The 26,892-nt window shown below is 41.6% G+C and overlaps 3 protein-coding genes across 4 annotated transcripts in view; all 3 read right to left on the reverse strand.

Annotated features, from left to right (window-relative positions):
- cita (citron rho-interacting serine/threonine kinase a) overlaps positions 1–2,616 on the reverse strand; it is a 39,785-nt gene extending 37,169 nt beyond the window's left edge. For both annotated transcript variants that reach the window (XM_054616871.1, XM_054616870.1), the window contains exons 1-4: positions 2,527–2,616; positions 1,225–1,347; positions 946–1,087; positions 83–258 (exon numbers count right to left, since the gene is read on the reverse strand). In XM_054616871.1, coding sequence (XP_054472846.1) covers positions 83–258; positions 946–1,087; positions 1,225–1,326 — 420 coding nt within the window. In that variant the 5' untranslated portion in view covers positions 1,327–1,347; positions 2,527–2,616. The remainder of the gene's footprint in view (positions 1–82; positions 259–945; positions 1,088–1,224; positions 1,348–2,526) is intronic.
- A 1,143-nt stretch (positions 2,617–3,759) lies between these two features.
- Positions 3,760–5,000, reverse strand: LOC129105953 (beta-crystallin B3-like). Its single transcript, XM_054617230.1, has 5 exons — positions 4,926–5,000; positions 4,666–4,781; positions 4,399–4,531; positions 4,179–4,321; positions 3,760–4,054 (listed from the first exon to the last, which is right to left on the reverse strand). The coding sequence occupies exons 1-5, from the start codon at positions 4,998–5,000 to the stop codon at positions 3,760–3,762; spliced, it is 762 nt and encodes a 253-aa protein (XP_054473205.1).
- A 1,044-nt stretch (positions 5,001–6,044) lies between these two features.
- Positions 6,045–26,129, reverse strand: LOC129105939 (calponin homology domain-containing protein DDB_G0272472-like). The gene is made up of 10 exons (XM_054617216.1): positions 25,940–26,129; positions 21,286–22,317; positions 18,013–20,452; positions 9,888–9,994; positions 9,155–9,248; positions 8,803–8,947; positions 8,520–8,656; positions 8,196–8,395; positions 8,014–8,099; positions 6,045–6,954 (listed from the first exon to the last, which is right to left on the reverse strand). Exons 2-9 carry the CDS (start codon positions 22,305–22,307, stop codon positions 8,024–8,026), a joined length of 4,221 nt encoding a protein of 1,406 aa, XP_054473191.1. The 5' UTR covers positions 22,308–22,317; positions 25,940–26,129; the 3' UTR covers positions 6,045–6,954; positions 8,014–8,023.
- Between the last annotated feature and the right edge of the window lie 763 nt (positions 26,130–26,892).

The following is a 26,892-nucleotide window of genomic DNA, read 5'->3' on the forward strand; positions in this document are numbered from 1 at the left end:
AAGAAAAAGCAAAAAATAAATCCAACTAAAATGAATTCATTAATTTGAGAAATTGTACTACTCTGCTACAGCAGATACTTACATTTTCTTGCATGCGTAAAACTGTCTTATCCATGACTTTCAGTGCACAAACATCCCCAGTGGCCTTCTCGCGGACTACTTGGACTTCGCTGAAGCAACCACGACCCACCACCGCACGCAGCTCAAAGTCATTAACGTCTGGCTGCATAGCCCGTAGTTCTGAGACCACTTCAGAAACTGTTTCACAAACAGACACAAACATGCAGAGATTGTTCACCCATAGTTTCTAAGAAATGAAGTAAAACAACTATTAGGACCTAAAACTGTAAACATACTACAGACAAAAATAAAATCTGTTTAGATACATAGTTACACACACACACATGTATTAAATAAATCTATCTGGCATATTTTCTAAATAACACACCGATATTGTTTAATGGTCTATATTTGCTAATTGTGAAATCTTAAATTATGTGTTTAGGTGATCTCTCATTAGGATGTCACTTTATAGTGAAAAAACTGTGACTAGAAACAGTATAAACTGTTATGGTCTTCAAAAACAACAGCTCAAAGGCAGTAAATATGCATGTTAAACGCTGAACCAACTACATCCAGTGATGCAATGCAAACTGTATTAACGTATGCGATTAGAAAATGCTTGATAGGACCAAACAAACAAAATAATCCTACACATACAGTACCAGTCAAAAGTTTGGACACACCTTCTCATTCAACTACTTTGAAGAATCTAAAATATAAAAAATATTCCACATAATTCCATATGTGTTCCTTCATAGTTTGGATATCTTCAATATTAATCTACAATGTAGAAAAAAAGAAATAAAGAAATAAAGAAAAAACATTGAATGAGAAGGTGTGTCCAAACTTTTGACTGGTAGTGTATGTAAAATGTATGCTTACACTTATTGACAAAATTGGCCACATGGTGTATCTTCATAAGCTCTGGGGAGATGCACTCCTCGTACAGTAGCAGCAGAGCCTCCAGGAAGTCTTCCCGGCCTAAAGTGCACCCTCCCTGCTGCCCGTACAGGCTGACTCGGCCCTGGGGGACAACACATAAACACAGGAAACGGAAGTCAGCTACCAACAGTTTAGGGAGACTGGATTCATACTGTACAAAGTGTTTACATATGCACAGTCAATGGCATCAGGGAATATGAAATATATACGTAACTTTACCTGAAACACCTGGTTGAGTCTCGAGCTGCGGATGGTGATGGGGTCCGCAGAGGACTGCAGCGTCCTCAGGTTTCCCTGACTCACGTATTTAAACTTCAACATGGCTTCTCAACAACAGATAACCTGAGGGAAGGACACACACACAGCAGGCAGAAGTGAAAGGAAGTACGTGCTGTGGTGGAAGTTTTCCAATACAATTTACTATACTAATACCCAATTTGTACTAGTACTATCTATGTCCCGAGATGAGTCCCAATGAGCGTTGAAATAATGATCAAATGACAAATGAAATGTCCTTGCGGTATTTTATTTCTTTGCATGAAAGAGCCAGAAGTTTACAGAGTCACCGGGAGCCTGCAAAGTACTGAACTCCCGAGTCAGGCTGCTCACCCCTGTATATATGGGAGCCGGGGTGGCCAGGCTCAGTTCTGAGTTAGCATCTCCTGACAATGAATGGGTGAAGGAGGGGGTGAAGAAGAACAAAAGGGGTGCATGAATATGCTCTCCACTACGGCTGTGGCGTAGTGGAGAGCAAGGTAGTTCTCCAATCAGAGGGTTGGTGGTTCGATACCCGGCCTCGGCAGTCGATGTGTCCTTGGGCAAGACACTTAACCCCAAGTTGCTCCTGAAGGCTTGCCATCGGTGTGGACTGGATGTTGTATGAATGTTAGTTAGAGTCTGATGGTGGCACCTTGATGGTAGCCTGTCATCAGTGTGTGAATGGGTGAATGATATGTAATATACTACTGATTGTAAGTCGCTTTGGATAAAAGTGTCTGCTAAATGACTGTAATGTAATGTAATGTATCAAAGAAGAAACAAAGGAGAGGAAGAAGACCAAAAGGTGGGTATGAGTCTCAGGTAGGGAGGAAGGACCAAGGTGTGAGAGGGCCAAAAAGTGAAGGGACATAAGGAGCATCTCCACACAGTGTAACTTAACATACAGAGAGGTTCTCGACCTTTAGAATACACATCATAGTACATTTCATTCAAAACCTTTAGAGTAAAATCTTCACATCATAGTACATTTCATTCAAAACCTTTACACTATATACTTCCAACATACACTAATATAATTTTCCATTACAGTGCTTACATGTAGCACGTTGACTGATTAATGGCATGAATGAGGTGACAGGTAACATGAGGAGAAGCTGTGACAAGTGATGACAGCGACGTGTCCCTTTAGCCCGCTAAGCTAACGTCTGCTAACAACGTAGACGAAAGAGGACGTTGACGCAGCGTCTCAGTGTCCTTCACTTATGTTGAGACTAAACTGTACACTCGTACGATGTTACTCACCAGACTGCCATGCAGGTAATTAGGATTTAGTTTTTAAAATACACAGATGCTTTGACATGCTAGGAGCAACACTGTTTTCTTCTTCGTTGCTTCCGGTGAACTTTCAAATTTTGCGCGTTGCTGAATGAAGGTGGCCTGTGATTGGATAACTGGAATTTTGTGGGCGGGTCCTGCTGCTGCTTTAAACCAATGACCGGCGTCTCAGACCTTTCCCTCTTCAACCTTCAACACTACAAAGAAAGGACTCATGAATATGAAGGATTTTTTTTGTTGTGTGTACATTACATTACATTACATTACAGTCATTTAGCAGACGCTTTTATCCAAAGCGACTTACAGGAAGTGTATTCAACATAGGTATTCAAGAGAACTACTAGTCACCAGAAGTCATAAGTGCATCTCCTTTCTTAAACAAGCATCTTAAAGCATAAACCAGAGCAAAAGTATAGTGCAGAGGCAAATTACTACGAAAACAATAATTGCAACAGACTAATACGAATATAATAAGTGCTACAAACTACTACGAATAGGATAAGTGCAGTAAACAAATACGAATTCAATAAGTGCAGCGAACTGATACGAATACAGTAAGTGCAACAACTAATACGAATGTGTAATGCACATAAACGGAAAATGAATGCATATTCATTAGAAATGGAGTGTAAGAAGATTCATCATTTCACAGATACAACTACTGCATATCTGAAATACCATGTCTTATTTGTTTTATATTTTAGCCAATGAACCAGGAATATTTGTTGGGACACATGTCACTAATTTTGTGTGTACGCCCGTCATTTATAATGTTAAAATTAACCTATTTGCTTATTCATCATTCAGACCTGCATGCATCAAACACATGTTGCTTTCTCACATGAATTTAAAACTATTCTCATTTTTCAAACGCTCAATGAAATGTAACAGACCTGTGTAAATCTAAAAAACAACAACGAGATAAACTATTTTACAGGCCTCAGAGACAATACAATCATCACAAAACATATTCCTTGTATTCATTTGTGCATAATAAATAAAATGCAATAATTTGCAACCAGAATCACGGCCCAAACCTTTATTTTCAACAGATTTACATGTTTCATTGTGGTCAGTTACAGTTTTTCAAAATTTCAGGGTCAAATATTCTAGACTAACAGGGGCCATAGTTGAGAGACTGGGGACTGACCGGCTGCCTTTAGCCTGCCCCAGTTGGTGTAGGAGGTGCTGGTGTTAAGGTTAGGGTTGAGTTTGGGATTTGGGGTTGGGAGCAAGGTTAGGATTGGGAGTGGGGTTTGGATTGGGATTGGGATTGGGAGTGGGGTTGGGATTTGGGTTAGGGTTGGGAGTCGGATTGGGAGGGGCAGGGGCAGGGGCAATATAGCATCCACTCTTGTGCCACTGCATGTCCCGCACACGTCGGACGGACTGGATCTGAGGTGCAGTCGCTCCCCAATCGTTCCAGTGCTTGAAATCTCCCTGTTCAAACACATACTGGCGTCCTCTGTAGCCGGGATACATGTATCCCACCCACCTTCAGAGTGAAGAGAAAGAGCAGCATGTTGCATATCTTTAAAAACTTAAACTTAACTTGAAAAAAACAAAACACAATGACATTACTTTTAAATAATGTTATCACTGGGAAGGTTACTGCTTACGTTCCATTGATAGCCTTGGCACTGGCCACACGGTCTTGGAAACCATGAGCCCACAGACTGGGGACGTCATCATCAACAATCTCCATCTTTCTACTTTCAAAGCCTGCATTCTCAAACAGATGCAGCTTATGATCTGCACTGTCCTGGAGAGAGAAACAATAGGTTTGAGCATGTTTGTCAGGACGTTACATCTGCTGATTATTACACTGATAGTACTGACCACTTTCAGAGGCCTGAATGAGCTCAGGCTGTAGCTACTCAGGCAGTTGGTCCAGGTGCTCCAGCGAGGATATTCTCCTTTCTCCAGCACAAACTGCTCCCCTGAAAAACCTGGACGCTCAAACCCCACCCATCTGAAGACATGGAAAAAGTGAATTACGTATAATTGCACACAGTTACCCTAAACAAGGTGCAACAACTAGAAAACAGGATGTAGATGCAGTAAACATTTATTTGAAACTCGATGACGCAGAACTGGATTACTCACGGTCCCGACTCCACAATAACCGAGCCAATTCTGTGCGTTATCTCCAACACATCTTTACATTCACCAGACAACTCCACCTTCTTTCCGCGAAAGTTCTCGAACTCAAAAACTGCCAACTGCAAGACAAGTGGAGAGTTGGATGATGTGTGATCTGCACCATCGGCAAGTCCCAATGCATGGTTTTCTGTCTTTATAACACACATACTAATCTGTGTGCCAAATGTTCAAAACACCAGCAACATTTTTGTTCAATTAGTTACCTTATATGTGGCTTCGGCCCCTCCTTGGCCCTTCTCTGCAGGCATCTGGTCTGGGTTGCCCTGTTTGTCTGTCATTTTGCTAGGTTGACTTTATGGAGGAACTTTTACTGCACAAAAACAAACATTATCAAACTTTAAAACATGGTCTGTGGTACCATGTATCAGATTTAAATCTATAAAATCCAACCCAAGACATTTGAACACTTTTACTCATTTACTTCACTCAAATCCTAGTTGTGTCTGTTGCATATGTCAGAATAACACATTAATATTGCACACACAAAATACTACTTAAGAAGCATGCATTCGGATGCAGATAGAAGAGGGGACAGGGAGAAAAAAAGAGAAAGGCCTGTCGGAGAAAGGGATGATCCTCATCTTTTACCTGGATGGCTTGTGTTTCACTGCACCACGTACAAGCCTCGCTCTCTGTCTTTCTTCTTTCTTTTCTCTCCTTTCTGTCTGTCTCAGTGTGAGGGTGCGTGTGAGTGTGGAGGCCTGGCGAGCGGTAGTTGGAGGCCAGTGGGGGTATTTATGGTTTATTTCTGGCCACAGCAGCAAAAAGCCTGTTGATGCAGCAAGTCTGTCGTGCCCATTGTGTCCATCACACTGCTTCTCAATAGGCTTGCCCCTCTGTCCCTGGCACACTGGCATACGCTGCCCAGCTCTGCCCATGCTGCCATCCTGACCATGATCCTATAGTGGGCACACGCACTGACTGCCAGCCAAAAGAATGAACAGGGATCAGTCTCACTCAGCAGTATTGGCCCCACCCAGCTAATTTGCACTCCTGTTTCCTGTCTTCTATTTGTTTCTTTACCTTACCCTTCATCCAGCATCCACAAAGTTGCATCCTTTAAGGTTGCTTACAATCAATGAAGAAGACTATGTAGTAAATATTTTCAAGCTGTGTCTTAAAACTGACCAGTTAGTTGCACAAATAAACATTATGAAAACAGTCCTTGCATGTAACTCCTCTGCTCACATTACCTTGACCATGTCTTGGTGATTTTGAGATGACTCAGGTGATCTGTGATGTGCTTGTCACTTCTGCAGGCGGCCCACCTTTTGCAGTGTGGTGTGCAGGCTTCCCATCAAAAACACACACTCGAATGCATTTCATAGAAAAGTTTTAATAAAATTCCCTCAATTTCCTCTTATAATACAGTATGTTGATCTTAAATGATTATAGCATTGATGACAGTCACTCTTTAACATTAAAAAGGCACATAAAAACATCTAGAGCAGATTTCTGGGTTTAAGATTTCACACAACACACTTCCTGATTCTGTTGATTTTTTTGACCAGCTATTGCTTGTTTTAATAAAAACAAGGGTTAGTGCATCTGTAAGTTCTGGGGACCTGGAAAGAGAAGACCGACATTCATGGTGTAACAAATAGATATATTCCCTTGAACATGTTACTACAGATAGGATTGATTACCCTATTGCTTAGCTCTACTGTATGGACGGTAATTCGTTACATATTTTTTAAAGTGCTTAAAAGTTTACTTGAGACAATTTGCGATTGGGAAGATGATGTAAAAGGCATTTTGTACAATTTAAACTAAAATACACACTGTTGTGCAATCCATTATTTATAGTCAGTAATTTATGTACATATGTGTGTATGCGGGAAGGTAGATATCCTGCTGAAGGCCTAGTGTCATCAGTCCCTGTCAGCATATGAACGACTAACACAATCAAACAATAAGACAGTCCATGGCTTTGCTCTAAATTACGTTGGTGTCCTCCCCCTCCGTTGAGCCTCTGTACAGCAGTAGATAAAACATGTTCTTGGCATTAACACATCACAGTCTTGGCACAAAACCTTGGCACCATATTTAATTTACAAGACAGAAAAGTTCTTGATGGCCTCTACGTTCAGAACTCTCTTCCTGCATATCTCAGTTAAGGTCCAAATTAAGGCACTCAAAGATGAAAATGGAGCAATCATGGCGAGGCGTCTGTCAGCAGCAGCAGCAGCTGAGATGGATTGATTCTGCTGAACAGCAATGGCACAATGTCTCCTTAAGGGAACAAGAGAAAGAAAAGTTACTGGAGAAGTTTCCAAATCACAGTCTACAGAAGGCATCGACTCTATGTAATATATTTTATCACATGTGATTTGTTGGATGGGTTCATCTGTAAGTACTCTACACTTCCATGAGTGCATTCGTTTCCAGCATTGGTTGCCCAAGTGGCACTCAGATCCATAACCCTGTTACATCGACATGTCCTTTTCACTTACTGTAGCTGATGTACGTGAAGGTAAGAGCAAAATATTGCTGCAAGCAGCAATTCAACAAAAAGCAGAGAAAACTCCATTCAGGCCCAATGAGGATGTCTTTACCCACAGTGCAATTTAGATCATGACAGGAGAAAGCTTTGCAGAAATATGTCCCACTTCCGGTTTTGGTCTACGCTGTCAGTATTTTATACAGTTGCATTAAATAACACGTGTTCTTGACAGCATTGTCGGAAAGTTCAAACCATTTGCTTTCTGTTATCTCAAACCTATTCAGCTGTCTTGTGTTATGACTCACTGGCATATTAGTCCTTTTGAATAATGCCTTCACTCCTACAGTAACTCAGGGTATAAGCCAAATGTCAAAAGTGTCTAAATATTTTTGCTCAATGCTCCTCTGTGGAAGATCCTGTTAAGTCCAATATAACGCTCAACATATCACAAGCAATTTATGTGTTATGAATGCTCTAATGTGCTTGTTATAAATACCAGTATCAGAATTCTGTTGCTAAATAGGAAAGTCACCCAAAAGGTGCTTTTCCTTCACATATAGTGTGAAGGAAATGCAGCAGAAAGAAAGAAGAGTTCTGTTGATACTTTAAAAAGGTTAAGGTGTTACAATAATGCAAAAACATGTCACTCCTGTTGTACTGACTTTAAAATGTAAAAAAACAACAACCCCAAATAACAATAGGTGGTTGGCCCCAAGTCTATCAGAAGGAAAAAGCAGAACTCTCTTTTCTTTTATTTCATAAACTTTCTTTTTAAATTAATATTTTATACTGTCGAAAAGAATCAATATCGTTGGAATATCAATTATCACCTCATCCGTATTGCTCACCTGCGTCTGGCTAAGTATCAGCGTCGTACTGACTGAGCCGCTTCTTAGACTTCAGTTCTTTCAGCCAAGCGGGAGAGGAGACGGGCCTGAATGAGGAGTGTCATGATTAAAACGCATGCCAAGTTTGAAATAATTGATTTTTATATATTTTTGGAAGTGTGCTGTCATGCTCTTTTTCTCACTCTCCGCCCGTTCCGCCTAACGGTGGCAGCACTCGTGCAGCCCCTGCAAGATGAGCGGCAGAGCGGGGAGAGCGGGAGGGTTGTGAGGGAGACGGTGCTTCTTCCTCTTTTTGTCTTTCCTTCTCTTCTCTTCCCTTTACTTCTTCTGCGTCGTCTCCTCCTCCGGTTCCTACTCCACTTGTTCTCTTCTTAAGCTGAGCCTTGGGGAGAAAGTTAAGGACACTTTAATCAAATGCCACCCACCACGTTATGTATAATGTAATATATTATGAAAACTGGGAAACATAGTTATACTTAAGCTCTCCTCAAACTCTGAAAACTTACTATTAAGGCTGCAGGGCTCAAACCCGTGAACATGGGGACTCTCTGAGAGATGGGAGGAGGAGAACAGATCATCTTCGGTTTAGGCTGCTCATCCTCAGAGTCCGAATCCCTTTGCTTAGTAGATGCCTCTTTTTCATCTAAACACATAGATATAATGGCTCAGTCAGAACATGGAATAAATCCATATTTCCAGACTGCTTTTAGCCTGGAGCGGATATGTTTTGATTGATCCATTGCTTGTTTATTTTGAAAGTTTAGATGACATTATGGATGCAGCAGTAACCTGTGGAGTCACAGATCCTCCAGTCTGGGCTATCCTTCATAGAAAAACCTCCATGTAGCGAGCGCGTCGGATGCGTTCGACTTCTCCTCTTTCCCACATCTGCCTTCGATCTCTGTGCGCTGGTGTCGAGGAGAGGAGTGGAGCTCTGTGCACAGACACACACACAGAAAATAGCATCAATTAATACAACACACTGTATTCACCGGTGTATATTAATGGACCGGATGCAAGAGTTGGTATCTTCCCAGGTAAGTTTGCTAATTAACAACCAAACTACATGGTAATGTTTGTAGTGTAGTGTTTGTGTCATCATTCACGAAGGGGGGAGGATTAGAAATAAAGAATCACCCACCTCAGGGAATGGAGCGGGCTCAGGCTCACTGTAAAACTCAGTGGTATCAACGTCTTCAGAGACTTCAGGAACCTGGTCAGGGACGAGCTTTGGACTGAAGAGAAACAAGGATATGTTAAAATCAAGTTTGAGCACAGAAGGAAATTACACTAAAAGGGCTTTCAGTTCAAGTTCAGGAGTTCTCTTAGTTCCTGTTTTGTGCTCTATTAGCCACAAGGGGGCACAGAGAGCTCAAGTCTTGAAAATACTTGATATCAAATTTTAGTCTGCAGCTACACTTGGTTGGGCTGTCACAGGATTAATGTTAAAAACACAGAAATTGCTAATTGCATGTCTCGTTATGCTGAATATTTAAATTTTGTCATTACTAAAGTTATTACTGGTTGCACTACATGCTCTGCTGATCATGCTATGAAGCTTAACTATTGAGCTTAACTCAGCCCTTAGAACCAAAACTGCATTTTCAGGCTACTTACTTTAAGACTTCAATGTCAGATAGCTCCAGAATAGAGATCATATTTGCAGGTGTGCTCAGTTTGAATTAAATAACCTCAATGTGAAGCCACAACTTCTGCACAAGACTCAAGGAAAGGCACTTGAACCTGTTTGGTCCTGTCTGTCTCCCATGAGGGTAGATGAAGGACATGAAGCCATGGTAGATACAGTCTGCAGTTCACAGCATGTATGTGTGTGTGTTTGTGCGTGTGTGTGTAGAGTGTGTATTGTTTCCTACCTGTCAATTTCAGATGTCTGTTCAGAAACCCCATTCTGCTCCTCTGGCTCATTGTCTATCAAAGCATCAGTGTCCTCGTCGTTTGTGCTACACCTGTCAACTGGTGCCTGAGACGGAGACAGAGAGACAGATGTTAAAATAAACTGGGAAATTAACCAGAAAACATATCATGCAACACAACCAGAGAAAGCGGTTTTATTTTTGAACTCAACTCCAGTTAACTACCAGTACTACTCTACCGCTCTTTCTCTATTGGATTGTCTGCTTTATCACACAAAATGAAATGACATGTTGTTCTGTAAATCAGCACATTAGAACTTCACATTGCGGAGCTCAGGCAGAGAGAAAACGGACTGTGTGCTGAGCCAAGATCAGTAACTACAGAGGGAGAGAGGACTAAGGACCAGCCAAGCATGCATCTTTTAATGAGCCGGTCACAGAGGCTGGGCTGTCCTCAATAAACACCATTAACACTGGCATACACACCTATATGCCCACACAGACACACCAAACACACTCATGCTGTCACACCCACATGCTGGAATGCAAGAGTGCGCACACACACACACACACACACACACACACACACACACACACACACACACACACACACACACACACACACACACACACACACACACACACACACACACGTTCCAAACAAAAGCAACTACTGTGCACTTCCTCGCAAACATTCCTTTAAGCTCACTTCACATTTTGTCGAGGGGCACATCCCACTGTTGTGTCGTCTGATATTGTCACCTGGATACAAAACAACACTTGCGTTGCCCTGCCCACTGTATGATTTCACACACATCTCCTTCATAACCCTATTTATTACTCTACGTCATTTGCACAAAGCCAGGTATCTGGCAACATCACAGCATGAATGAATAGACTGCTAGTGATTTTCCTATAACCAGACTGTTTTTAGATGCAGAGACAAACAAAGTCTGTTCTAGCAGAGACAAAGTCTACAGTGGTGCAATCCCACCACCGTGCATTCATCCTGAACCTGTCCAACCTTTATCAGAGAAGTTTTTTTGATGTACTGTTTTTCAGTACATCATGTGACTTGAAAACCTTCCTTTCATATTATAAAATATAAATATAAAAGTTTCTTTTGAATTTAAAGATATTATTCTTTCATTTTATAAATGGTTCCTCTTTGGCAGTGGGCACCTGTATCTCAGTGGGCTTTTTCTCAAGTCTATGTTTTAGAAATGCAAAAGATTAATCTGTTACAGAGGAACTTACTTTATTTTTAACTACAACTTGGAGGCAGCGGAGGGAGCTGTATGCTTTTGGTTGATATGGTAAATCATTATTATAAATTACACTTCAACACAGGTGAATAATTTAACAGGTTGAGTTCTTGAGGTGGCTGAGCACTAAATTAGCATAATAAAAAGTTGATATGGTAAACATGTTAGCAAACAGTTGGCTATTTGCACATCTAGCACTTACAGAAAAACCTTAGTATTCATTTAGAGTCATGTTTCTGGCCACCATGCAAATTAAAGTCCATTATTTACTCTCATTTTAGCTCAGTTTTTGGCATTCATCAATTCTGAGGGAATTATTTAGCTCTTTAGCAGCCAAATGCTCTATTATGTTCGCCAGCTAGTCGTGAATGTTGTCTGTCTGGCGCTGGGTGCTGGGCAGGTAGCATAAAGAGGGTTCATCAGAGCTTTTTTGCTGTTACCTGTGAGCTTGTCACTATGAGGTGCACAAGTGGCACGTGTTTGTGCAGCTTTAATCTACATTAACAGCCTGTTTCAAAGTTATATACACATTATGGGAACCCTATACCGGCATTGTGTTCCTTATTTTACAAGTATTGTAAAATGATCCACACAACAACAACCTCTAAAATGCGTTAAATAACAAAAACTACAACTCTAAACTGCAATAAACCTGTGTCTGTGAGAATGTGCCAGTATGCTCTGAAGGGCGGAGGACGTACAAGTCAAGACAGAGTGGGCTTTATTATAGTTTACCTCCAAAACATTTTTGTCAAGGTTGATGGAATGTGTAAGACAGCTTGTTTGTGGTGTAGTGGAGAAGCTAACATCTAAAGATTCCACACGCACAACTAACCGAGACTCTAATAGAGAATTATAGATGAAGACGGTCAACAAAACATGATCTCTAATAAAGGAAAGTGATGGATCATCAAATAAAAGTGCTTATAGCCTGCAGGATGTTTTCGCCTTTTGTTCTTTGTGGCTCCTGTGCTTAAGACCCACATGTATAAACACCGACACACACACTCACTTGCAGCCAGCAGCCACAGTAAACACTGCAAAACTACCAAGACAGATTTAAGCCTGTCGCAAAAAACTAACTCCTGTTCTGCAGATGGCACCCAAATATTAATTTGTTTTATCTCCAAAGCAGATGACGATGAGATTCACAGCAAGGTATTAGTATAAAGTGAATCACAAGAACCTGCTATTATGCTATTTTGGCGGAAGATTTCCTGTAGACCTTTACAACATGCTACATTGAAGGCTTTTTCATCATTACGTCATTACGCTTCATCTTGACACCTATTCACAAAACAATATTGTAATATATAAATAAACGTGTACTGGGGTATATTGTTCACACTTGTTCACACTGTTCACACTAATAAGAATAATTCACACTGAATTATTCTTATTAATTAAAATGATTATATTATAATGGAAAAATATAATCAGTATGTATGAGGCTCTAATGTTATGATATATAGAAGGTGAAAAAGACTTCAGAGCTTTAAAATGGCAACAGCACTCAACATAATCAGCTTGAACTAAAGGCTGACACAGATGCTGAGGGTGTAGACATAAACAGACACACTTGGATAACCCTTGTCTAACTGTGTCACACTTTGTTATAGTCCTCTGCTTTATCTCTGACACACACCACAGACAAAGACAGAAAGGGCATGCATGTCCACTGATACAACACTGCATTTGGACAACTTTATCAGATAACTGTGTCCTTCCTGTAACACTGCCACTGCCTATACTGCACTCCCTTTTCACATTTGCATGGTTATCTGTTAACACACGGGCGGGGGAATTATTAGACTATTTGGAGACCTGGAGCTCGGGGACAAAATGTAAATATCACCGAAACCCTTGGGTCTTAATTTGATATAACCAGGCCCTTAAATGTGCTATGTTCATTTATCACTGCATCTACTTGAATTAAAAGTAGGTAGTCAAACCTTTAAAGGCTATTAATGTTAAATCTAATTGTCATTTGTCAATTTAATTAATTAGATGTGACCTGTATATGATAAGAACAGATCATTTCAGAGCCTTCACTGATTTCTGCTGGTTATCTACATCAGCTCTTACAGAGCGGGGTTCAGCGGCTCTCCTCTGCAGGCTCTGCCGACTTCTGACGGAGAAGCGATGCAGGGATCTCCTGCTACGTCTGGCGAAGCTACGAAGCGGGGACATGGCTCTCTGAAACCTTCCTTCTCCATCTCCACCTTCTTCTTCCTCCTCTTTACCCTCCTCTTCCTCCTCCTGCTGCTTCTCTTCTGCGTCGCCCCACACCAGATCCAGAGCCCCTTGCAAGGAGCGTCGTACGTTGCCCACCCAACCGGCCACCTGCAGCTGGGCGGCAGACAGTTTCCCTCCAAAGTACTGCATGGTTGAAATTCTCACACGGCTGCTCGTCCAGGCACGAGGGTCACCATGGGAAATGGGTCACCAGAGAAACTGAGGTTCAGCTTTGTTAGAGATGAAGGGATTGTCTGGGTGAGTAGGAAAGCTGCGTATGTGATCTACCTTTCAGTTGTCATTTTCAATAAGCAAAATTTAAAGAGAGAGCAAAAATTGTGTTTGGTGAAAAGGCTGCAGACCTCATACAAAACCAAATATAGTCCATCTTTTGCATGATCCATCCTTTATCTCCATATTTTTATGGTTCAGGTCACACAAACTTTCTGGAACAGTCTATTATTTGCTGTCAACGAGGAAGTAAATAGTCATGTGTTTGCACTGTGACAACACTATTCCGCAGCAGCATTCACTATGATGGATGTGACATCCTGAACAGCAGCGTCCCGAAGAAAGACTTTCCCCATCATTACATAATGATCCATTTAAAAACACCAAAAAAATCCCCTGGCAGTAGAAAAAAATAGCAATGAAGCTATTAGTCCTGCACACAGCACTTTTAAAGATTACCTCTTTTCATGTGCACCTCCTCTCTCTCCTTTGACGAGACTTTTACTGCCAAAGTCAAGCCTGTTTGCTTCCTATCTACGTCCAAATTCACATCACAACTCCATTTTCCATTCAGAAAAATGAGGAAAAGTAGCGTGGGAAATATCTGGCTCTCCAAGCATCCAAAGCCAGGTAAGAGAGAGGTAGATCACCCTCCCCACCTGAGTGATTTCACAGAACGTCAAAACAAAGCGTAGGTCTGTGCTCGGCTGTGGAAAATCCCGAGGGACGGAAGGTGCGGCAGGCTGGGCCTAGGTGCTTTCTGCACCTCCCTCCGCTGCTTCCTCTCCCCGTAGGTAAATGATGCAAGTAGCTCAATGAGTCAGGTCTTTGTGAGGTGAGTAGGCAGAGGGAAACAGTGGAAAACAGGAAGACTTTTGGAAAGTTGAGAGGCAGTTGGGGAGCTAGGTAGAGTGAAAGAATGGGCAGCGGACATGTGAACTTTCTTGTCCGTGGTTTAGCCCATCCTCCTTTGAGTGTATGTGTGCCAGAAAGTGTGTGTGTGTGTGTGTGTGTGTGTGTGTGTGTGTGTGTGTGTGTGTGTGTGTGTGTGTGTGTGTGTGTGTGTGTGTGTGTGTGTGTAAGGGGGTTGACGGGCTCTCTCAAAACGGGGTGGAGAGACTGAGTAGACAGACAGAGACAGAGAAAGAGGGGCACCATGTAGGGTCATTCTGACACGCTGCCCTGCTGACCAGATCCAAATGAGGACATGATGACCACAAAGCAACTCGGCCATTCTCACTCTAAGATCTATCCATCTGTCTTTCTGTCTGTTAGTCAGTAGCCTGAATGAGGGTATATGGTTGGCTGCACAGCTTGTGTTTGCCAAGTAAACACTTTCCTCATTCTGTCCTGTCAAAATAAAAGCTGGACTCTCTTTGATGTGGAGGTTTTTTCCTGACGCATAAAAATATATTAAAGATTTTTTATCAACTTTACTGTTTAGTGTTATGTTACAGTAGTGAAATGTGCTCTACATGAGATAAACTTGTTGGTATCTGTGCAGCAGTAAAAGGAAGTGCAATTTTTAAGAGCAGCAGTGCCACTCAGTGGTGAAAACAGCGCTGCTCATGTCCAACAAAGCTTCACTATCAATGGCCCTACAGCAGCTAAGTGGCTATGTGGGCACAATGCCTCCTTACAGCAGCTCACTGGTTTTGTGAGTTGGTTTGTTTGCTGAAGCACACACAGCAAACAAAAACACATTATAACAAAGACTCACGTACACACGAATACACACACACACACACACACACACACATACACACACAGTTCAGGGCTCCTGAGTTCAGTGTTTTCTTTTAACTATGCAAAAATGTTGCATGCTCAAACAGGTGGTGAACCGATCTGTCTTAACTGGCATGGCCCTATCAACTGTTGTTTTACTCAGATCTACCATGATAAGGTGCCACCACCACGCCTTGTTACTGTTCACCTTGAATTGTTTGCTGCCTTGTCTCGTTTCATAATAAAGTGTGATCAAGTTTCCCTGTTATTTTTTTGATTTTAAAAGGTCATTTCCTTTTGCATGATGTATCGTTTGCTCATCTTGTTACATTCTGTGCTTGACCTTGCACTTTTTTAAGGAGGGTTGTTAAGGCTGTAATCTTCACTTTGGTCTGTAATTATATTACTTATGACGAGGCTAACACTGCAACAATGACTAAAATTCAAAGCAAAATTAGCTGACTATCACATTCCCAACTGTTAAGGAGGACTACTTCTTTCAGCCTGTATAGCGATGTTGTGTATTTGTGTTTCCACAATAAGCTCAGACATGGTTTGCTGACTGCCGTTGTACAACATCAACGAGTCTTTGAATGTGAATCAACTGATGCAGAAAACAAACATTTTTGAAGCAGCATTATGATATCCATGTACCATATAATAAGCATAGCAGCACTAATAAAAGAGAAGTAAAATTGATTTTACTAGTCAGAAGTAGAAGTTTACTCTAGTCATAAAAACAGCGTAAATGTGATATATTTTTATCCCAAATTGTCTGAATCTTCTTCGATTAGCAGAAAAAGTTAAATTAGGAGTGGGTAATATTGAAAACATCCCCTATCATAGTAGGCCTATATGTAGCACATTTTTTAAAATATTGCAATATCTTCCATATTTTGATATAGTACCTGTTATTGAAAATGAATTCAGAAACCTAAAATTGGTGAAATAAACCGACAGGAAGTTCAGATATTATTACTATATTAGTTAATGCAAAGACTGGAGACGGGGAAAAAGCTAGCTTGTCTGAGACTTAATGTATTAAATGGCAACCATTGGAGGTGCTGGTATGCAGATCATGTTACTTTTTGTTACCAGAGCCAGGCTAGCTGTCCACCCTGTCTCTAATATTTATGCTAAACGAAGATAAAAATAAGCTAAGCTAAGCTAAGCTAAGCTAAGCTAAGTGGCTGCTGGCTCCAGCTTCATATTTATCTGACAGGCATGGGTGTGGTGTCAATTTTCTCTTCTAACTCTCAGCAAGACAGATAAATAAGGGTGTTTCTAAAATGTCTACCTATACCTTTCAACACATAACAAACTAAATTACTTCCTCAATTATGCTGCTAAATTATTTAATTAATTTTTTTACAAAGACCTAATACTTCAAGAGCTTTTGAAGGGATATATATGTCCAAATGTATGATTGTATTGGTACATATTGTCATATAATCACTGTCACTACATTCAGCCACAGATCTTGAGCATTTGTTTTTTAAAAACAGCGTTCCATTCCTAATCATTTACTATATTTATGCTGTGAATCAAGTGGACTTCTGTATTACAAATAGTCTACATACACAACATGTAGTGTATTCAATGCTGATTTAATTAGTTCAGTAAATGGTGGTGATTACGAATTCCTATTTAAGTGGATAATTATGATGATGGAAGAGGCTGACTTACTGTATTACTACACCAAACATATATCTAAAACCTAAAAGGTGGAACTCTCTGACTGGCTCTGCAATTCACTGCGAAACCACAAACACTCGCTAGTGGTTTCGCACTGATGCAACATTTCTATTTGCAAAAACATACCCATAGCTGCTGGAAATAATCCATCCAAGAGGAGAATGTGAAATAATCCATCCCGCCTTCATATGCTCATGAATATAGATATATTTTTTTCTTTTAACATGCCTTTGATTTTGAAAGTAAAACGCCCAAAGTATAGCAAAAAGAAAGCAGCTGACAGACTAATGCGGGACAAGATGCAGAGGAAGTCTTAACCTCACTTCCTGTTAGATTTCTTTCTGTCATAACCACACATTTAGTTTTGTGCACCACCAGACAGTTTGATGTAATGCTACAGTTGACTGAAAAAAAAATGCAACAGGAACTTTGTCTCTTCCAACATATCATCTTCAGTGATTTCAGTGCATTAATTGAGTATCATACACGTTACCAGATATGTTGTTTTTAATATTATCTTTTCCCTAGACTATTAATTATTTGTATTTTTATTTTAAGAAGTAAGCTCACGGTGTCAGCAAGGGCAGATACTACTACTGACACATGACACATAGATGTATTTTTCAGGCCATGCATTACTCAGTGTCACGCCTTCAAACAGAGCGACGTTCTTAAGCTGTGACTGCAACAGGGTGAAGCAAGTATAACAAGATGTCTTTTCTCGTGCTACAGGAATGGCTATGTGCTGGGACAGGTGAGGTGTGTGTGGCTGCCAGGCTGATATGATTCAGTGGTGAAATAACCACATTTACATGTACACTCCTGTCTCTGTGCTAAACCTCACCCTCTCTCTGACTTTTTAGTCCTGATCGATACCTGGGCTTATGGGTATCGGTCTGATACAAGTGTTACTAATAAGCTGTATTTCAACGAAGCGGGCATTCCAACACAATGGGACTGAATTTTGTATTTACCTCCTGCTCGTCCTCCTCTTCCACTTCATCCTCGTTTGTGTCCTCCTCTTCCTCCCTCTGCGTCTCCCGTTCCACTTCCTCCTCCTCCTCCACCTCCATGGAGATGAGCTGTTCCTCTTCCTCCTTCTCCTCCTCTTTCTCTGGACTTTCCCAGGTAAATGTAGGCTCTGGGCTGTACGGTTTTTCCACCTGAGGAGTGACATCCAGTGGCGCCTGAACTTCCTCTTTATCCGCAGAGACAGCTGACCAACTCTGGATGAGCGGACGAGTTTCTGCTTTAGCCTGCGAGCCCCATCGCTTCGGTTTGACTGAAAAATCGTCAAAGTCCACTTTCGTCTGAGGCGGTTTGACGGAGAAGTCATCATAAACAACATCAACCAGACTCTCTGTGGGCTTTGCTACGGGGGAATTTGGCAATTCTGACTTCTGAGGCTCATCTTCAGAGTCAAAGCTGATTAAATTTGACCCTGCTTCGTCCACTGCACTCTCTTTTTCCTCCCTTTTTCTCTCTTCCTCCAGTCTAAACTTCTCTTCCAGTTCTTGCTCCCGCTTTCTATCCAATTCCAGTCGCATTTTTCTCTCCAACTCTTCCATTCTTTCTTTCTCTGCCTGCCTCTTCCTTTCCTCTTCCCTTCTTTCCTCCTCTCTCTGTCTCTCACTCTCTATTCGCCTCATTCGCTCCATCTCTTCTTCTTTTTCTTGCTGTTCTTTCAGCCTCCTTTCCCTCTCCCTTTCTCTCTCCTTCGCCTCCTCTCTTAATCTTTCTTCCTCCCTCTCCTCTTGTCTGAGTCTCTCCTCTTTCTGTCTCGCCCTCTCCCTGTCCTCCTCTGTCTTTCTCTGCCACATCAACTCCAACTCTTCCTCTCTCTCCTCCTCTTCTTCTCTTAAACTCTCTGTCTTTTTCACCCACTCTTTTTCCCACTCCTCCTCTCTTTGTTTCTTTTTGTTAATTTCCTTCTCTCTCAGCTTGCCCTCAAATCTGTGATGGTCATGGTTGTCAATCAATCTTTCCTCTCTCAGCCTCTGTCTTTCCTCCTCCTCTCTCAGCCTCTGTCTTTCCTCCTCCTCTCTCAGTCTCTCCTCTTTCTGTCTCGCCTTCTCCATGTCCTCCTCTTTCTGTCTCTGCCACATCGATTCCAACTCGTTCTCTCTTCCGTTCTCTTCTTCTCCTCTCAGTCTCTCCGCCTTGTTCACCCACTCTTTTTCCCACTCCTCCTCTCTTTGTTTCTCTTCATTTATATCTCTCAGCTTCTGTTTTTCTCTTTCCTCCCTCAGTCTCTCCTCTTTCCTCTCCTCCTCCTTCAATCTCTCTTGTTCCCTCTCCTCCTGTTCTTGTTTAAGTCTCCCCTCTTTCTGCTTTGCCCTCTCTCTTTCCTCTTCTCTCTGTCTCTGCCACATCAACTGCATCTGTTTTTCCCTCTCCATCTCTTCTTCTCTCAGCCTTTCCCGTTTCCTCTCCTCTTCTTGCAACCTTACTCGCTCCCTTTCCTCCTTCTTCTGTCTCTCCATTTCCTCCTCCTTCAGCCTCTCCCTCTCCTCCTCTTCCTTCTGCCTCACCCTTTCTTTCTCCCTTTCTTCTTCTTCTTGCAACCTTTCTCGCTCCCTTTCCTCTTTCTTCTGTCTCTCCATTTCCTCCTCCTTCAGCCTCTCCCTCTCTTCCTTCTGCCTCGCCCTTTCTTTCTCCCTTTCTTCTTCTTCTTGCAACCTTTCTCGCTCCCTTTCCTCCTTCTTCTGTCTCTCCATTTCCTCCTCCTTCAGCCTCTCCCTCTCCCTCTCCTCCTCTTCCTTCTGCCTCGCCCTTTCTTTCTCCCTTTCTTCTTCTTCTTTTTGTTTCCGCTCCTCCTCAAACTTGAGTCGTGCCTGTTCGTGCTCCTCTTCTCTCCGTCTTCTTTCAAATTCTAAATGTTTCAGTCGTTCCTCTTCTTGCTTCTCATCATCCTTCTTCTTCTGAAGACTCGTGTAGACAGGCACTGAAACGGGGATCTCCTCCTCAGCTTCATCCTCAGAAGCCTCTTCTTCGCTGGAATCGGTCGGTGAGCCCAGGACCAAGGGCGGCCCACCATCGTCTCTCTCCACGACACCAAAGCGAACGGAGCGGCGTTTGACATTGCCCCTCTTCAGAGCATTTTCAGCACTTTCACTCCCAGATGAGTCTCCCTCATCGGTGGCATTGTGGGTTTTAAATGAGCTGCGATTGCGTAGTTTGACCTCACCCTCTGTTGATTTGTTTTGCATATGCTCTATTCCTGAGCTTTCCGATGACTTTTCTTCAGGGGGAGCGTCTTCAGATGTCTCCATTGGGGTCTCTGTGGGTTGTTCAGCAGGGGATGACTTTGAAGGAAGATCCACTGCCTGACTGGACGAGGTCCCCGATACAGGAGGTTCAACAGGAGGTATTTGGGGTGTTTTCTCTGCTATTGGAGCAGTTGCTGGCTCAAAGCTGCGAAAGACATAACAGCAGTTAAGGTTTAATGATCCTGCTTTAAAGGAATTGTCCACAGGACGATGGCAGAGCGCTTTAAATACATCCAAGCACATTTTACCTATTCTTTGATACCTCTCTCGTGACTGTGTGCTCAATACAAAGCTACAGCCAGCAGCTTGTTAGCATATCTCAGTATAAAGACTGGAAACTGGGGAAACAGCTAGCCTGGCTCTGTCCACAGTTAAAGAAATCTGCCCAACAGCACCTCTAAACCTCAGTCATTAACATGGTATATATTTTTGTTTGTTTAATCTATTCAAAGAATGTTATATAAAAGCGATTTCAAGGGGGTTGACTTGCTAAAACTAGGTCTTCTTGCCCTGTCGCTGTGACTTCCTGAAGTCTTGTCATTGCTGTGTAGTTGCCAGGCGACCAGCAAAGACTCCAGACTCCATGTGTTCATTTTAGAGACTTTGTATAGAGCCGGGCTAGATGTCCCCCCTGTTTCCAGTCTTTATGTTAAGCTAAGCTTAGTTGGTTCACCCAAAATAAAATACCTGGACAACTAATCTTAATATTCACACACTCTTATCTAGACTCAGGACATAAATCTGACCACAGTCTTGATATTGCAAGCTACGTTACTGATTTACCACACTGCTACTGAAGCCAACACAAAGCACAAAAGAAGACTGTGCTGGTGACTCAAAAAGTTCTAGATTCGAACTCTTCTCTCCATGAGAGAAACTGGCAGAACTGTTCGCACTTGCTAAAGAACGTTGTCTTTTACTCAAGTCTTAAAATGTCACCAAACACAAATCAGCACAGATGAACGGAGGCTCACTCACCTCTTAGAGCGATTTCGGGGTGCAACCGGAGGCTGCTTCTCAGTCTTCGGACCCTCGGGGGTCGTTTCCTTGGCCCACTTTTTGATTCTCTCCTTTACACCCTTCACACTTCCCGTATCATTTATGATTTCTGGCTCGTCTCTCTTCGTCATGGCCTCTGGTCTCGATGACGAGTCAAACAGGAGGCTGATTCTGCGTTTTATACTGCCTCCTCCGGTGTAATCCTCCTGCAGTGCACCTTCATCACTCTCTCTGTTTGTCGGCTCTGATGTTGTGAGGCTCGGCTCTGGATCACAAGGCTCTGGTTTGTTTACATCGTCTTTGGTGCTGGTTGTAGAGATGGTCACGGTTGGCTTTGGGGGCAGAGACAGGCCAGCTGACTCAAACTTCGAGGTGAGCTCCATGGACAGACGCTTCCTGCTGCTGCCCCGTCGATTTACTAGATTGTCTGTAGAAGAAACGTCAATTCCTGATTCTTTAACATTTTGGTTGACAGAAGTCTGAGTCTCGTGTTCTTCCTTTTTTCCGTCTATCTGCGCCGAGTTTACAACTTTGGTGGGTGCTTTGTGGTTCGCTTGGATGACATCATCTCTCTCGACTGGCTCGGACTTGGGTGTCTCTTTGGGTGGAGCGGTTTGTGTGACTGGATCAGATTTTCCTACGCCAGAATCAAGGGTATCCTCTCCATGTGGACTTTCTTTGCTTTCCTTGGTTGTTTCTGGCAGATCTTTGGTGAGCACACTTACAGGGCTGGGTTTGGAATCTGAGGTGGTGGTTTGTTGAAGGGGTTTCTGGGCGGGGGTGGTCACAGTCGGTTTGGGGACACTTGTAGCCTTCGATTTCTCAGTCTGCTGTGTTTTTGTCTTAGCGGTTGCACCGGCCGTCCTTGGGGCATGGATGGAGCGAATGGTGGTGTTCTTCTGCAGAGAGAAGGGCTTGGGAGTGAGCCGAGGTTTGGGGGCCAGAGCTGGCTTTGGGTTAGAGGTGCCACCAGTCTGGGACACCTCAATGGAGCTCTCCATAACTGAGTCTCTGAAAGAGGGGAGGAGAGGAAGTGTTTACAAACAGTGAAAACTACATATTTACACTGAAAAACGTTGTCTCTTTCAGCCAAAACAGTCATGATTTCTAAATGAGTCTGGTCTGTCTAGAGTTTTGAAAGCACATTACCTCTTTACCTCTGCTGACCAATGTGGATATACTGTAATTTTTTATTTGTATTCTTATTTTTTATTTTATTCTATTTTTATTTTTATTTTATTGTATAATATGTGTATTTATTATCTGTTTCTGTGTAGTTGAGCTGCTGCAACACTTGAATTTCCCCCATGGGGATCAATAAAGGAATATAATATAAAAAAGAGAAACGTATAAATCACAACAATGCTGCAACACAAACACAATTCTATTTGCATCTATTGTTCTGTCATCGGAATAGCAGCAAGAAAATACCTCAAAACCTGAGTGGCGAGATACTGGAGGATAACTGACAAACAGCACATGCTCTTTATTCTGTACTGGTATTGTAGGTTGGACATCTAATCTTTATATTCAGATTGAGGTGGCCTGGTTTGAACTCTTATCTAGATCAGGACATAAATCTGACCACAGTCTTGATATTGCAAGCTACTCATTTACCACACTGCTACCGGTGCCCACACAAAGTACAGTAGAACACAACAGAAAAGAAGACAGTTCTGGTGACACAAAGAGTTCTAGATTTGCCCTCAACTCTACATGATCTTTTGACAGAAATGGTCAGACAATATGGAAGAGTCTAGAAACCCCCTCCTCCCTACCAGGAAACTGAAATAAAAACGATCCACTCTGCAGTGCAGTGTGAATCCCACATGCACCAATAAAGCACTATCATTACAAAAAGAAATTCCTGAGCAGACACATAAATTACAACCAGAAGTGACATTAAAAGTCTTAAGTGTGGACATGAAAATGTAACCTTAAATTAAATGTCTTGCTTCATTGCACTTGAAAGAGAAAGTCTTCTTTTACTTATGTCTTAAGATGTCACCAAACACAATTGAAAGGAGGCTCGCTCTACCTCCACAGGGGCAAAGAGAAACTTATAAATCACACTGAACAAACAACAGAAACTATGACACAGCTTTTATGATTGCTATGCAGCTACTGTGGCTTCCTGCTGGGATCTTATTATCTTATTTCCTCCTCAGATTTATTTTTAAATAACAACAAAACTGTTGACAGTTTATGGGCTTTTCCCCACCAAAGTAAAGCACTTAAACTGATAGCCGAGACCTGTCACTCAGTGACAGCTATAATTGTTATGTTGCAAGTGACCTCTGGGGCCTGATCCAGGAAGTCCAAAACCTGACTTAAAGTGGATCTTAATGAACAGAGGGAAGTCATACAGATGTTGGGAAACACAAATCTAAGTCCCTGTGTTGTCCAACAAATCACAACTGTGAACAAATCATATATCAATACTTGACCCTTTCAAGATTGTATCTACCAATAGTCTTTGTCATGTCTAACTAATACAATTCTGTTGTGGATCTTTGATAACTTCATGACTTTAAAGTGCAACAAGAAAGTAAACAGCTGTTGTCATGTGATTACGTGATACTACTCCGATCTCTTCAACACAAGTTGATAATTTGTGTTGTACATAAAACAGTTGAAATAAACTATTGAAAGTAAATGTATAGGCTGTTACATTTGCATTGTCATTTTTAAACCACACTCAACATGAAAAACTACTGAACTAAGATTCAAAACAGGCAGGCGGGAGCCATGTTGTGAGACACTGACGAAGGCCCGATGAGTCATCATCACACACTTCAATACAGTCTGAAGAACACAATCCCACGAGATCTCCAATTGAACTGAAAAAGTGTGAAAGTGTGAAAAAGATAACAGTAAAGTTTCCAATTCTGTATAGTATGTAATTTGTATAGTATGTGTATTTATTGTCTGTGTCTGTGTAGTTGTATAGTATGTGTATTTATTGTTTGTGTAGTTGTATAGTATGTGTATTTATTGTCTGTGTAGTTGTATAGTATGTGTATTTATTGTCTGTGTAGTTGTATAGTATGTGTATTTATTGTCTGTGTCTGTGTAGTTGTATAGTATGTGTATTTATTGTCTGTGTAGTTGTATAGTATAGTATGTGTATTTATTGTCTGTGTAGTTGTATAGTATGTGTATTTATTGTCTGTGTAGTTGTATAGTATGTGTATTTATTGTCTGTGTCTGTGTAGTTGTATAGTATGTGTATTTATTGTCTGTGTAGTTGTATAGTATAGTATGTGTATTTATTGTCTGTGTAGTTGTATAGTATGTGTATTTATTGTCTGTGTAGTTGTATAGTATGTGTATTTATTGTCTGTGTAGTTGTATAGTATGTGTATTTATTGTCTGTGTAGTTGTATAGTATGTGTATTTATTGTCTGTGTAGTTGTATAATATGTGTATTTATTGTCTGTGTCTGTGTAGTTGTATAGTATGTGTATTTATTGTCTGTGTAGTTGTATAGTATGTGTATTTATTGTCTGTGTAGTTGTATAGTATGTGTAGTTATTGTCTGTGTAGTTGTATAGTATGTGTATTTATTGTCTGTGTAGTTGTATAGTATGTGTATTTATTGTCTGTGTCTGTGTAGTTGAGCTGCTGCAACACTTGAATTTCCCCCATGGGGATCAATAAAGGAATATAATAATTCTGCTACACAGAATACCAAAGGCAGTGTATGTCATCTGGTTTGACCTGTAATACTTTGGCACAAACCGGTAACTCCACGCCCAACAGTTTAATAACTATGCAACTCTCAGTGTTTGACAGCAAATAACACTCTCACCTTATCAATCCACAGTCAGCCAAGTGCACTCAGACATTAGTCCATGTTTTATGTTCTGTAATGACCTTTTTGCTGCATTGCTCAAACACCCAGCACTTCTGGGCGTGCATGATATTGTGCAAAGGGATCAGATTGGAATCTTTTCAGCTGGATCCTGTTTGTTTCTGCTTTTCCTCTTCTGTTTTTTAAGAGTTGAATTCCTAAGAAACAAACACTGTCTGGCAGATAGAGCTGCAGTTGATTGATGATTTCTGCTGCTTATTCAGGCCACATGCAGTGAAAATCATTCACTTAGCTTTGGGGATTTTTCTTTCTTTCTTTATCTCTGTTTGCCTTCAGTGCCTGTTGCCCTGCCAAGGCTGACGTTTCACTGGGTTGCCTTTCGTTTCTGACGTCCAACGTTGTATTTACTACTTTGAGTGATGCTTTGAGAAGCCAATCACGTAGTTGGGGAATAAGTCTGCTCCTCGGAGAGTAAACATGTTTGATGTAATGCCTTGTAAGCAAACATTTAACAGCAGACCTACTGTGCAGTGTGTGTATGATACAGGTTGTTAATAAGTTACTAATAAACGCGTCAACAATGAACTGCCAGTCGTTGAACCAGCAGTGTGTCCACTGAAACTGGACAAAAGAAACTCAGATATATGAGAGAAACTTTTCCTTTATTTCAAGCTTGGCTGTCAGTCTGGTGAGGACAACACGTCACTCCAAATATTTACGTTACACATGTAGAAAAACAAGTCATAAAGACTGTGCACCTGCTCTAAACAGCAGTTTAGTGAACTATTCAACAGACAGTAAGTGAAGGTGTTTTCTTACCTTTTGTCTTCAAGCAGTCATAAAGGTGGAGGAAGGAAGGAAGGAAGGAAGGAAGAAGCTACAACAAGAAAAAAGCTCCTCTGTTTTCCGCAATCGTCTTCGCCTGCTGAGCTGTTGTCAGACTGTTTTTCTTTTTTTCCCAGTCATTCACACTAACAGGACGTCAGGCTGCTCCTGCTCCCTGCAGACACTCCCTCCGTCCAGCCACGCTGCTCCCCGCGTCAAGCTGCACACCGACACAGGCGACTAGACCGGAAGTGGAGTGTCTTTAATTCAAAAAATAAAAGCACGACATAATTAAACTTAGACCATCACTGAGAGGAGGGCTGTAGTGGTTAGCACTGTCGCCTCACAGCATTGATATTTGATTGCTATTGAACAGACACTATTTGTATGAGCCTCATGTTTACAATCACTTTGACATCCGATGAGAAAGATTCATTTGATACTGGCTCTCAGGAGCTTCAAATATTTATGACATTCAAATCAAACTCTACACCTGGCTTTAAATTGTGACTTTTTTTATTAGCTGTATCTCTAACCTTGTTCCATTATTAATGCCTTTACACCACACAAAGCTGCAATGACACAAGCAATAGTTCCTGGCACATACATACATACATACATACATACATACATACATACATACATACATACATACATACATACATACATACAAGACTTAAATACATACCAAACATATATACAACACATACATACATACATACATACATACATACATACATACATGGGCTGCACGGTGGTGTAGTGGTTAGCACTGTCGCCTCACAGCAAGAGGGGCCTGGGTTCAATTCCCGGGCTGGACAACCTTCTGTGTGGAGTTTGCATGTTCTCCCCGTGTCAGCGTGGGTTCTCTCCGGGTTCTCCGGCTTCCTCCCACAGTCCAAAGACATGCAGCTTAGGTGCATTGAAGACTCTAAATTGCCCGTAGG

The sequence above is a fragment of the Anoplopoma fimbria genome, chromosome 17 (genome assembly GCF_027596085.1).
Source record: "Anoplopoma fimbria isolate UVic2021 breed Golden Eagle Sablefish chromosome 17, Afim_UVic_2022, whole genome shotgun sequence".
NCBI classification, from domain to species: Eukaryota; Metazoa; Chordata; class Actinopteri; order Perciformes; family Anoplopomatidae; genus Anoplopoma; species Anoplopoma fimbria.

Excerpts from the sequence above, each read along its gene's own strand:
- LOC129105939 (XM_054617216.1), bottom strand. The coding sequence starts at position 22,307 with ATGGAGAGCTCCATTGAGGTGTCCCAGACTGGTGGCACCTCTAACCCA. Across the intron at positions 9,249-9,887 it reads CAGACATCTGAAATTGACAG|TCCAAAGCTCGTCCCTGACC; the intron begins GTAGGAAACAAT and ends GTTTCTCTTCAG. Across the intron at positions 8,657-8,802 it reads GAGGATCTGTGACTCCACAG|ATGAAAAAGAGGCATCTACT; the intron begins GTTACTGCTGCA and ends CTATGTGTTTAG.
- LOC129105953 (XM_054617230.1), bottom strand. The coding sequence starts at position 5,000 with ATGACAGACAAACAGGGCAACCCAGACCAGATGCCTGCAGAGAAGGGC. Across the intron at positions 4,532-4,665 it reads GTTATTGTGGAGTCGGGACC|ATGGGTGGGGTTTGAGCGTC; the intron begins GTGAGTAATCCA and ends CCATGTCTTCAG. Across the intron at positions 4,322-4,398 it reads CATTCAGGCCTCTGAAAGTG|GACAGTGCAGATCATAAGCT; the intron begins GTCAGTACTATC and ends TTCTCTCTCCAG.